Here is a 13397-nt window from a genome sequence, read left to right on the forward strand (position 1 = left end):
TCATAATGAACCGACACCGAGAAAGTGACGGATCAAATTTACCTTCATTTTTCTCGGACTGTTCCGTGTTGACTTGATGATTTAAAATAGTAGTTTGCCAAAGTACAGGTGTTCATTAGAAAACTTTGAAAGATCCGGCAGATTAGACAGAAACCATCTAGTGGATCAGAATTACTGTCCATGAATGTGCAGACACCCAACAAACATGGGTGATCATTTCAGAATAAGTCCAAACTCATGGCATAATTTAGTGATTTCCTCAGGTAAACGCTCACTGTTACTGACAACTGTTGCTCTTTAGTAGTGTCTAGTTTCTTTTTCTTGACCACTTTATCCCTTTCGGGGTCACGGGGAGGGTGCACATACGGGTGACGGCAGGTTCCACCCCTGGATGAGTCACCAGCTCATTGCAGGGCCCTGTGTGAGCATGTGTGGGTTCAGTACTTTATTGCTCAAGGGTTCCTCGCAAGTGCTCTGAGGATGTTCTGTCACCTTTTTAGGACAGTCCAGTTTTTAACTTCATGTATGAAGGTGAAAGGTCATTTTGTTGACATACTGGTGGGAATTTAATTTAAAAGCTTTCTGTAGTTGGTTCAATTTAGTTTTTAGACCTTCTGAAAAACATCCAAATCATATTTGACTTGTTTGGTGTGAAATATATTTATTGGTTTACAAATATAAACAAAATATAAATATAAACATGTTTCCTTTGTTCTTTATTTAGATTGTTGTGTTGCAGTTTATCAGAGACCAGCTGTGGTTCTCTGGCCTCAGCTCTCAAGTCCAACCCCTCTCATCTGAGAATTCTAAAACTGAGCTACAACCAGCTGCAGGATTCAGGAGTGAAGCTGCTCTGTTCTGGACTGGAGAGTCCAAACTGTAAACTGGAGACTCTCGGGTCAGTTCATGGATTTGTAGTCTGTCTTTTATTAATTTTAAACAGGTTTCATTGTGTTTGTCTGAGTCAAGATGGAATCAGGTTGTATATTTCTCACTTTAAAGAAATTGTGACTATTTTTTTCTTTTCGAACATTTTTCAAACTAACAATTCATGAGGAATTCACACATATGTAACATTTAATCAAACACTGAATACATTTCATGAATATTAACATGTTTCATCTCTTCTATATTTAGATTGAGCAGCTGTAGTTTATCAGAGATCAGCTGTGGTTCTCTGGCCTCAGCTCTGAAGTCCAACACTTCACATCTGAGAGAACTCAACCTGAGCCAGAATAGGCTCCAGGATTCAGGAGTGAAGCTGCTCTGTTCTGGACTGGAGAGTCCAAACTGTAAACTGGAGACTCTCAGGTCAGTTCATGGATTTCAACAGTTTGATTTTGATTAATTTGAAAATCAAAAAGGTTTCATTGTTTTTCTCTAATCACAGATAGAATCATCATTAATTTTAATTGTAAAGTATTTTTTGAAATGTATTTACTTATTTTTTTATACTTTGACATTTTTTATTGAACTTCAAAGCAAACACTGAACACATCTGATTAATACTAACACATTTCCTTTCTTATTTATTTAGATTGTGGGGCTGCAGTTTAACAGAGATCAGCTGTGATTCTCTGGCCTCAGCTCTGAAGTCCAACCTCTCCCATCTGAGACTACTGGACCTGAGCTACAACAAGCTGCAGGATTCAGGAGTGAAGCTGCTCTGTTCTGGACTGGAGAGGCCAAACTGTAAACTGGAGACTCTCAGGTCGATTTGCATTGATTTAATGTTTCCATCTCACAGATACAATCAGTTAATTTCATGTCCCTTTAAAGAAATTCTTATACACAGAGTTGTTTCTTTCATCTATTAAATGAACAATTCAGGAGTATTTCACATATGTTTATGTACAGTATTAACAACAAAGAAAATACATTATAAATCTGATCATAAATGTATTCATTTTATTTAGATTGAGCAGCTGCAGTTTATCAGAGATCAGCTGTGGTTCTCTGGCCTCAGCTCTGAAGTCCAACCTCTCCCATCTGACAGAACTGGACCTGAATGAGAACCAGCTGCAGGATTCAGGAGTGAAGCTGCTCTGTTCTGGACTGGAGAGTCCAAACTGTAAACTGGAGACTCTCAGGTCAGTTCATGAACCTCTACAGTCTGTCTTCATTCATTTAAAACAGTTTTTATTGTCTTTTATCATTTTCCATCTCACAGATAGAATCTGTTTATTTTTTTAAAAAAATCGATAGAACATTAATTTAATTCATAGTTCAGGGCATTTTCAAACCTTTTTTATGTAACTGTACAGCAAAATTTGAAAACATCAGATTATAATCAATGCATTATATTTCTACTTTATTTAGATTGTGGAGCTGCAGTTTATCAGAGATCAGCTGTGGTTTTCTGGCCTCAGCTCTGAAGTCCAACCCCTCCCATCTGAGAGAACTGGACCTGAATGAGAACCAGATGCAGGATTCAAGAGTAAAGCTTCTGTCTGATCTTGTGAAAAGTCCAAACTATAAACTGGAGACTCTGATGCTACCAGGTGTTTAGACTCAGTCCAGACTTGTTCGGTGTAAATACAATATCACACAACAGTTTATCTACAAAACATATATTTGTTACCTGAATTTTGAGCCCTCTACATCATCAATATGATTATTTTTTTCTTGAAAAAACTGATATATGCAATTCATTGATTGAAGGAGCCAGTCAGTCATTCACCAAAGAGCCATCCAGAGCCTGTTCTTTAATACAGTGGCAGTTTTTGATATGGGCGTTGTGGGCAAGTGCTCAATGTGCAATATGTGTAGGGGCGCATCACACATGAGAGGAAACAATATGTAATACTTTTCTTCACGTGCCGCTAAGCACAAGGCTAAAAGATTTTTTTTTATTTGTGATCATTGCCACTCACATCAAGTTATGGGAGCTCTTTATTCTGTTGGGAGGATCTCTGGCAGTAGGCCACTTGTGCCAAGAATGTCTCGTCACAAAATTGTATAATTGTATTTCAATAAAGGTTTGTTATAAAGGGAAAAGCTTATACACCTAAATCTCCATTATCTCATGTTTTGTTCTTTTCTTTGCCATAGATTGTTGTTGATTGTTATTAAATATTTACAGCAACTCTTTATGAACCACATTAAAAACAAGATTGACATCAGTGTGGATCCAGACCAGTATGGCTGCTGGAACAAGTGCTCTCTGTCTGACATGGTTTCATCTGTCACCCACACAACTCTCACCCTCCTGGAGAGCAGGGATTCTTCTGTCAGGATGCTCTCCCTGAAATCCAGTGCTGTCTAAACATGCTGCTTTTAAATGCTTATCTATCTATCCAACAGCAGAACATTTCATTTTGAATATTTCACACTGTGCACACAAGTTGCTGAGTGTGATATAAAATAACTTTGAACCTTGAACTCTGCCAGTGTGCTTTTATTGTGGAAAATATGTCACACAAACTTCTGAGCAACTATTGTAAAAGTGAAAGCAGTTCAAAAGCAATGTATTTAATTCAAACTTAGAAGAAACATTCAATTCAATTCATCTTGATTTATAGAACATCAGTTCTAATCAAAATTGTCTAAACTTCTACAAGCAACAGTGGCCATAAAAACAGCAAACTTTAACAGGAAGAAACTTTGAGCCTTGACGATTGAAGATTAACAGGATGAGTGCAGAGTTATGACATTTGTTTTACAGTTCAGTTTAGAGTTGCTGACTTTGTAAGGGTTGACCTTCCTGTTGTCCTCAAGTCAAATCTAACATGTTTTCAGAGATATTCATATCATAAATATGGTCTGATTATTTCAGTTATAATTCAACCAACAGAATGGACGAGGAGGACAGAGCAGAGTCTGCAGTGTCCAGCTGTGTGTCTATGAAGAGTAACAGGTCCAAACATGAACCTCCAGACCTCAGAGATGAAGATGAACCTCCAAACCCAAAGTCAGAAATCTGAGAGTGATGTTGTGTTTATATATGACAACTGTTAGTTACATGAACATCAGCTGGTTGTGAGTTTACATCTGCAGACGTTTTGTTCAACAGTTCAACAGTTTTGTTCACCAAAGTTAATGTCCATAGAGGTCACATCATTTTATATCTTTCACATCTGGATTCTATGAGTTAGTGTTTTTCTAGATGTTGCTCAGCACCAACCCTGTGATCTGTGTGTTCTCATTCATGGAGTTTCATACTGATGAAACCTGTATTACAGGTTTAAATATTCTGATTCATCAAACCATCCTTCCATTAAAGTGTTTCTCTTATTCAAACGGTATTCAAATAAAGATTCTTGCACACAGACTGTTGAACGTGAAGCTTCTTTATTATTTGCAATTATCTCACCCAGCATTCAGGATGGTGAGAGACAGAAGATCCATTACAAAGACAAAGGTTGAGCTTTTAGTAAGTGCAAGCTCTTCTTTCATGGATGTGTGCAGTGGTTGTTGAACCAGTCCATCGGGCAGCAGTGGCTTATTGATTCAAGTCTCCAACACAAGTGAGCTGGTGAGGTGCCAGTTCACCTCCTGGGCACTGCCAAGGTGCCCCCTCCCTAATGCTGCAATCAGGTTGCCCCCTGCTACTTGCATGTGTTTAATGTATATCCTGTGTATACACTAGTGTGTGTCACGTGGCAAATAAATGCTTTCTTCTGCTCCACCCAACAGACAAAAGTAGTCAATCCTGAGCAACTAATCTTAGAGTCACTGCAAAACAATAAATTATGATGCCTTCCAAAATCCTAACATTCGTAACCATGACACAGACAGCACCAAACAGGTCCAGCTCTCACTTAATGGTGTCAAAAAACTTTCCAGACAGCATTGTGCATCCGATGATTTGTTCTGTCGTCTTCTCAAAAGCACATCAGAAAGCTCAAAATCCCACTGAATCTGTGCAGCAAAGACAAATAAATCAGTCATCTGGATGTGTACATCAGAAATTCAAATGATTGCTATGTACATGTTTTGACAGTTTTGCTCTGACAAGCTATTCAAAGGATGGAAAAAAGCTGATGTTGTCATTAGACAGCTACCTGGCCCTCCAAGGTGAGTTTGAAATCTGACTGCTTAAAGAAACAGCTCCATTGTTCATATAGTTTCAGTTACATTGGCCAGCACTGCTGATTCTGAAGCCTTAAGCAGATTAGATTGACGTGCAAACACACAGAGGCTGAAGTCTGATGAAATCTGATTAAATGTGCACGGCGCCCTCTCCTGGCAACTATGAGTACAGCGCTAACAAAGGAACAAGAAACGGTGCCATGAAGTGTTCATTTAAATGACCTTTTACTGCAAAATTAAATAAAATAAATATTTGTAGGGTGTCAATTTTTATAAACATGAACTTACTTATTTTAACGTGTAATGAACTTTTAAAATATTTAAATGACAAAATAATTCCTGTACATTTACTGTTTTAATCCTTTCCCCTCTAGGATTTTAATGTTTTTAGCATCTATTTACCACTTACACCTTCAAACATTTAGAAATGTGTGTTTTACTGTTCTTTTGTCTTTAAATTGACTGATTTAATATTTACGAGTTATGTATAGTTTTATTTTTTACAATTCCAAGTTTAGTTTATTTAAATTAATGTATTGCTGTTTGCTGGTTGTCCTGAACACAACTGTTTGAATCTTGAAATCATCCCAGATGATTTTACACTGAAAAAAATGCACATAACTGCTGATGAAGTGACGTCAGGCTGTAAAAGTGAAAGTAAAAATGTTCAACAAAGATTTAGCGAGGAGACTGAAACCGGGTGATTGGAAAGAAACATTTTAAGGGGGGGCTGTGAGAAAAAGTTAAGATACAGAGAAAGTTGTGGATTATTGAGGATTAAACTTCCAGTTGTGCAAATCCGACCAGTCCGACATGTCCATGGAAACGCCTGTACACGTCAGCGATGGAGCTGGACCTTTAAACCCAAATTAAAAAAACTGAGTGTGATATTGTGTTTATTATTCAAATCATTCTCTCTTGCTCCTGGTTATGCGCACGCAGCGACCGGCGGAAAAGGTTTGGGATGCTCTTTTCTCACGATTTGTTTTACGTTGTGTGTGAAATGTTTTTAAAGGAATGCTCATCCAAAATGGAACCTCAACGCTCATCCAAAATGGAACCAAAAGGCAGACAGACAGGCAGGCAGGAAGGAAGGCAGTCGCGTTTCTCTGACATTTCGTTTTCTTCAATAATTCTGAGAGTCTTCGTGGGATAATAAATGTAAAAATATGTAAATATACAGGAAGAGCTTTTGTCCCTTTTGCTACGGAGCTATTACCTGCCTCTAAATCTTTTTAACAGTTGTTTTTATTCCCTCAAAACTCAACTCCACTGGGATCAGCCGACCACAATTTGTCTTTATCTGCTGCCAACATATCAAATTGTCTTAAAGAGGGAGAATGTACGGACAAAAGGAGGTTAAAGACTGGATTGAGGAATCTGTTTCATGCCAACAGGAGTGTTATGACTGCATGGACTGGGGCAGGTTCAAAGAATCTGGTGATGATGATCTGGATGAGTTGACATTTGTTCATATTTTGCAGAGACATGATGATCTTTTAAACATGTCAGAATCTACTCCGAACAATAAACCATGGGTGAATAAGTCAGTAAGGGCCTGTATACAGAGGAAAAGATGTGCTTTTAAACTGGGAATACCCCCAGACTTTCATGTGGCCCCCAATGAGTTGAAATTTTAAATTAGAAAAACAAAACAGAAATATAAGTCAAAAGTTAAAGAACCTTGGTTCAGCTTGGTCCTGTGTGAAAACCAGAGAAGGAGTTCAGAACCAACAAATAGCCACTATATTTCCTTTAGACGTTTTTAGGTCTGACGCAGAGTTGGCCAATGCTTCTAACTGGAACTCCATCCCATATTAAAAGACAATCAGCATTTTAGGGTTAGGGTGGCTGGGATGCTGTTTCTGTCTTCAAAAGGACTAACAGGACTACAAGTCATGGCCTGGACAATATCTGTGGCTGTTTACTCAATTCCTACACAAGAAAATACTGAGTCAAATATTCCATCACATTTTCCCATCAGATTTTAAAGACTTTAGATCTGTTGTTCTTGCCTCAGTTTTAATGAAGAACTTTACAGTAGTATACAGCAGACACAGGAAATGCAAAGCAAATGCCCAGCAGGTGAAAATCCTCACAGCAAACACAGTGAAACCACTGTGGCAAAACAAAAAGAATCTCTTTTTAACAAGGAGGTTGGATCAAAGAAACTCACACTGCTGCAACAAGGTACACAATTTCCACACAGCCACAAGAACAGGCAGACTGAAACCAGGAGGGCAAAAGAAGGACAAGTGGTTGGAGATCCAAGCAAGTTTGACAACAGGAAATCAGTCCAGGAGGTCGTGCTGAAGAGTCTTGCTATGATAAGATACGGAGAACAATGTGGGAGTGAGTGTGTGGATGGCAGGAGTCTTTATAATGAGCCAGTCTGACTGAAAGGAAGTCAGTTTAGTTTTCTAGATGAGATGGGTGTGGCTGGCAGAGGCCTTCAAGTTTAAATGGGAGTACTGCAGGAGTTGAGCATAATGAAAGAACTGTGAAAATATCAAGCTTCACAGACATTTTTGTCACTGTCAAAGATGTGTTTTAGTGCCCAGACTTTGAGTTGGGGATTTTGTGAGGGTGGATCTTCCTGTTGTCCTTGTCTGACTCAGGGTTTCAGATTTTTGTACATCAGAAATATGGTGATTTTAATTAATTCAAATCAATTAATTAATTGCAATCTGTTTCAGCAGAATGGAGGAGGAGGACAGAGCAGAGTCTGCAGTGTCCAGCTGTGTGTCTATGAAGAGTAACAGGTCCAAAGATCCACCTCCAAACCTCAGAGATGAAGATGAACCTCCAAACCCAAAGTCAGAAATCTGAGAGTGATGTTGTGTTTGTATATGACAACTGTTAGTTACATGAACATCAGCTGGTTGTGAGTTTACATCTGCAGACGTTTTGTTCAACAGTTAAATGACACAAGTTATTTTAAGTTTATGTCCACATGTCTTTCACATCTGGATTCTATGAGTTAGTGTTTTTACAGATGTTGCTTAGCACCAACCCTGTGATCTGCGTTCTCATTCATGGAGTTTCGTACTGATAAAATTATAATGAATGCACAGTTATATAGTTATCTTTTTAGTATATGATTATTAAAATTTTAAAAGAAAACAAGAATTGTATTCTTTTAGATGAAGATGAAAACATGAATTTAGACAGAACAGTTAAAATAATATTGAAGTGTTGATTTATTTTTTCATGGAGTAATAAAGAAATGTTCTGACAGTGACAGCAAGGAGTCCAGCTTCTTATCCTGGGACCAGTCCACTTCACCAGGGGAGTCCTCTTGTGCAGAATCTGAAAACAGATCCACAACCAGATCTGGACTGAAGACAAAAGCTCAAATGAAGACTGGACAAAGTAAAGTTGTTCACTGTAAAAATAACGTGATGTGATGAATTGTTAGTGATGTTGATGACTATAAATGATGAAAATCTATTTCTTTCTCTGATTTTAGTAAATGAGCTGCAAGAGGTTTTAGAAGCACATAAGATCAGTCTGAAGAGAAGAAGTGAACATGTGACTGAAGGAACTAATGAAGAAGGAAGTGGAACCCTGCTGAGCAAGATCTACACTGAGCTCTACATCACTGAGGGACAAAGTGAGGAGGTGAACACACAACATGAAGTGAGACAGCTTGAGATAACCTCCAAGAAGAACGTCCAGGACACTCCAATCAGGTGCCACCAAATCTTCAACATCTTATGTGAGCAACAGAAACACGTCAGAGTGGTTCTGACAAACGGTGTCGCTGGCATTGGAAAAACCTTCTCAGTGCAAAAGTTCACTCTGGACTGGGCCGAAGGTTTGGAGAACCAAGACATCAGCCTGCTGGCTCTGCTCTCATTCAGGGAGCTGAACTTGATCAAAGATGAGCAGCACAGTCTTCTCTCACTGCTTCATGTTTTCCATCCAACATTACAGAAGATCAGAGCAGAGGATCTGGCTGCCTGTAAACTTCTGCTCATCTTTGATGGCCTGGATGAAAGCAGACTTTCTCTGAATTTCAACAAAGAACAGGTCATCTCTGATGTCACACAGGTGTCATCAGCCAGCGTGCTCCTGGTCAACCTCATCCAGGGGAACCTTCTTCCCTCAGCTCTCATCTGGATAACCTCCCGTCCTGCAGCAGCCAATCAGATTCCTCCATCTTGTGTTGACAGGATCACAGAAGTACGCGGCTTCACTGACACCCAGAAGGAGGAGTACTTCAGGAGGAGGTTCAGAGATGAAGATCTGTCCAAGAGAATCATCTCACATATCAAGGACTCCAGGAGCCTCCACGTCATGTGTCTGATCCCACTGTTCTGCTGGATCACTGCTACAGTTCTGGAGCACATGTTGACCACAGAGCAGAGAGGAGAGCTGCCCAAAACCCTGACTGACCTGTACTCACACTTCCTGCTGGTTCAGACCAAGAGGAAGAAGCAGAAGTATGGAGGACACAAAGGACCAGAGGAACTGACTGAGTCTGACAAAGAAGTCCTTCTGAAGTTGGGGCGGCTGGCGTTTGAACATCTGGAGGATGGAAACATCCTGTTCTACCAAAATGACCTGGAGCAGTGCGGTCTGGACGTCTCAGAGGCGTCGGTGTACTCAGGAATTTGTACAGAGATCTTCAGAAGAGAGACTGTGATCTTCCAGAAATCAGTCTACTGCTTTGTTCATCTGAGCATTCAGGAGTTTCTGGCTGCAGTCTACATGTTCCACTGTTACACCAGCAAGAACACAGCAGTTATTCATTCTTTCCTCAAGTGCTCTGAAACAAATCTATTGTGGTTGTTAAGATTTATTAAATTATATGATCCAATCATTCCTGTAGATGACTTTCTGAGCAGAGTCATGAAAAAATCTCTTGAAAGCCCAAATGGCCACCTGGACCTGTTTGTTCGCTTCCTTCATGGTCTCTCTCTGGAGTCCAATCAGAGAATCTTGGGAGGACTGTTGAATCAGACAGACAACAATCCAGAAACCATCCAGAAGGTCATCAACAACCTGAAGGAGATGAGCAGTGAGCAAATCTCTCCAGACAGAAGCATCAACATCTTCCACTGTCTGATGGAGATGAAGGATCATTCAGTACATCAGGAGATCCAAGAGTTCCTCAAGTCAGAGAAGAGCTCAGAGCAGGAACTGTCAGAGATCCATTGTTCAGCTCTGGCCTACCTGCTGCAGATGTCAGAGGAGGTTCTGGATGAGCTGAACCTGAAGAGGAGGGACGACGTAGACTGATTCCAGCTGTGAGGAACTGCAGGAAAGCTGAGTAAGTCCAGATGTGATGAGAAATAATGATCATATCTTTGATTCAAGATTCAAGATTTCCTTTGTTCATCCCTGTAGGGAAATTGAATTGTAGTAGCAGCCTACACATGGAGGAATATAACTGTATTTACAAAGTATAGAAATAGAATAAATAAAACACAAATAAGATTAGAACATGGATAGAATGGATAGAATAAATTATGAGCATATTTACATAAATATAGAATAATATAGCTGAATAATATAGAAATACAATTACAACATAAACATTAAACAATTATTGTGATTGAATGGTTTGGACCTGAGCTGATGCATAAGTCCATTCAAGAAAGCTCAGCTCTGACAGAGAGGGATGAATTACAGTATACAGTTTGATGGCGGGCGGCAGGAATGACTTCCTGTAGCGTTCCTTAGAGCAGCGAGGCTGCAGGACTCTGTTGCTGAAGCTGCTTCTCAGTTTCTCCACTGTGTTATGGAGGGGGTGGGAGGGATTGTCCATGACTGTCTGCACTTTTAACACCATCCTGTCCCTCACCACCTCGTCTAAGTTTGCAAGATTACTGTACAGCCAACAACAGACCCTGCCTTTTTAATGAGTTTGTTGAGTCTGTTGGCGTCCTTAGCTTTAATGCCTGCTCCCCAGCACACTGCAGCAAAGAAGATGGAGCTAGCCATGACAGACTGATAGAACATGTGGAGCATCCTGCTGCAAACACTGAGGGACCTGAGTCTCCTGAGGAAATAGAGTCTGCTCATGGCCTTCTTGTAGACAGCATCGGTGTTTGTGGACCACTCCAATTTATTGATCCAATTATGATCTGCTTGAAATGAATAATTTTAAGATTATAAACACAAGAAGGTGGAGATTAGATATGATGTCTCTTTAGTTTAGAGGTGAAAAGATGGGGAACATACAAAATCTCAGCCTCATAATGTTAATACTATTTATAGATATATTTTCATATATAATCGACTCAGCTCCCATAATGAATAAAATCCATTTCTATTGGTCAAGAGATCCACATTGTCATAGCAACAGTGACACAGCAACATAACAATGTCTCATTGGTGAATGAGAAGCTGATTGAAATGAAAAATCATCCAACATGAATTATTCAATAAACGATGCATCTTTTAGTGTCCAAATACGGGACAATTTACTGTTACTGACAATTGTTGCTCTTTAGTAGTGTCTAGTTTCTTTTTCTTGACCACTTTATCCCTTTCGGGGTCATGGGGAGGGTGCACATACGGGTGACGACAGGTTCCACCCCTGGATGAGTCACCAGCTCATTGCAGGGCCCTGTGTGAGCATGTGTGGGTTCAGTACTTTATTGCTCAAGATTCAGATTCAGATTCAGATTCAGATTCAGATCCTTTATTGTCCCACACGGGGAAATTTACAGTGCAACAACAGCAAGAGCACGCAGAGAAAAATAAGATAAAATCAAATAGAACAGGATTTGGAATATACAAAGAGGATGTATATTTACAATAATCCAGATAAATGGATGGATACTCGGCCTCTGTGTACCTGTACATAGTACAGAGGGTGAATACAATATACATATCAGAATATATAATATTCAGATTGTGCTAGCGGGTGTTATGTTTATTGTGCAGTCTGGCAGCAGCCGGCAGGAAAGATCTGCGATACCTCTCCTTCACACAGCGAGGGTGGAGCAGCCGCTCACTGAAGGAGCTGCCCAGTGCTGTCAGGGTGTCCTGTAGGGGGTGGGACGTGTTGTTCAGCATGGATGACAGCTTAGCCATCATCCTACCGTTTCCCACCACCTCCACCGAGTCCAGGGGACATCCGAGGACAGAGCTGGCCCTCCTTACCAGTCTGTCCATCCTCTTCCTGTCCCTGTCTGTGATGCTACTGGACCAGCAGACAATCCCATAGAAGATGGCTGATCCCACCACAGAGTCATAGAAAGGGTTCCTCGCAACTGCTCTGAGGATGTTCTGTCACCTTTTTAGGACAGTCCAGTTCTTAACTCCATGTATGAAGGTGAAAGGTCATGTTGTTGACATACTGGTTGGAATTTTGTTTAAAAGCTTTCTGTACCGGTAGTTATTCAAGTTACTTTTTAGCTTACCTTCTGAAAAACAGATTTGACTTGTTTCATTTAAAATATATTTTGGTTTTATATTTAAGTGTCCCAAAATATCCATAATCATTTTCTTTATAACCACATTCAGCTGTGATTCTCTGACCTCAGGAGGATTTCACACACATTTATATGTAACTTTAAACCAAACACTGAAGCCATCTGAATAATCTCAACATGTTTCCTCTATTCTTTATTTAGATTTTGCAACTGCAATTTATCAGAGATCAGCTGTGGTTCTGTGGCCTCAGCTCTGAAGTCCAACCCCTCCCATCTGAGAGAACTGGACCTAAGCTACAACCAGCTGCAGGATTCAGGAGTGAAGCTGCTCTGTTCTGGACTGGAGAGTCCAAACTGTAAACTGGAGACTCTCAGGTCAGTTCACGTACTTGTAGAGTTTGATTTTGATTTATATGAAATTAAAACAGTCTTCATTGTGTTCACCTGAGTAAAGATAGTCCGATCAGTCATTTTTTTTTAGAAATTGTTGCCTATTTTACATTTACTTATCATTTATTAAAGTAACAGTTATGTTATGATTTGTTCCGAAAATGTAAGGCGGGACTGAGAATGCAGACAGGTGAGGCAGCTTGTGGTGAAAATGTGTTCATTTATAACATTTATACACATGAAGGAAGGTGTGCGCTGCTTGTCCGTGCAATGGGGAATTGTGCACAAAGCAGAATAAAGGTGGTGCTGGAAGGCCCCTGGAACACTAGTTACCACTGGCCAGGTCAAAACAATCTACAAGTGCTGGTGTTGGCTGCTGAAAATGCCTTCAAAGCAGGCTGATTAGCTGCAGATATATAAGCAGCCAGCACGGTCCAGAAAAATGGATCAACATCTACGACGAGTGGAAACAGTACAACATAAACCCAAACACAGAGGATAACCAGGACCATGACATTTATATGTGACATTAAAGCAAACACTGAATACATTTGATAAATATTAACATGTTTCATCTCTTCTTTATTT

The 13397-nt window shown here is 39.9% G+C and overlaps 2 protein-coding genes across 2 annotated transcripts; both read left to right on the forward strand.

Annotated features, from left to right (window-relative positions):
• Positions 1-717: 717 nt before the first annotated feature.
• Positions 718-3122, forward strand: LOC130520833 (ribonuclease inhibitor-like; the record flags this gene model as incomplete). The annotated part of the gene is made up of 4 exons (XM_057024551.1): positions 718-898; positions 1138-1311; positions 1917-2090; positions 2320-3122. Coding segments are annotated over 4 exons (719 nt in total), but the record flags the coding sequence as incomplete, so codon positions are not given.
• Positions 3123-5686: 2564 nt separating this feature from the next.
• LOC130520832 (protein NLRC3-like) lies at positions 5687-12882 on the forward strand. Its single transcript, XM_057024550.1, is given in 6 exon segments — positions 5687-5900; positions 7728-7847; positions 8270-8403; positions 8501-10246; positions 10249-10306; positions 12621-12882. Coding segments are annotated over 6 exon segments (2361 nt in total). The 5' UTR covers positions 5687-5844; the 3' UTR covers positions 12868-12882.
• The last annotated feature ends 515 nt before the right edge of the window (positions 12883-13397 follow it).

This window comes from Takifugu flavidus, unplaced genomic scaffold (assembly GCF_003711565.1).
Source record: "Takifugu flavidus isolate HTHZ2018 unplaced genomic scaffold, ASM371156v2 ctg548, whole genome shotgun sequence".
Lineage (NCBI taxonomy): Eukaryota > Metazoa > Chordata > Actinopteri > Tetraodontiformes > Tetraodontidae > Takifugu > Takifugu flavidus.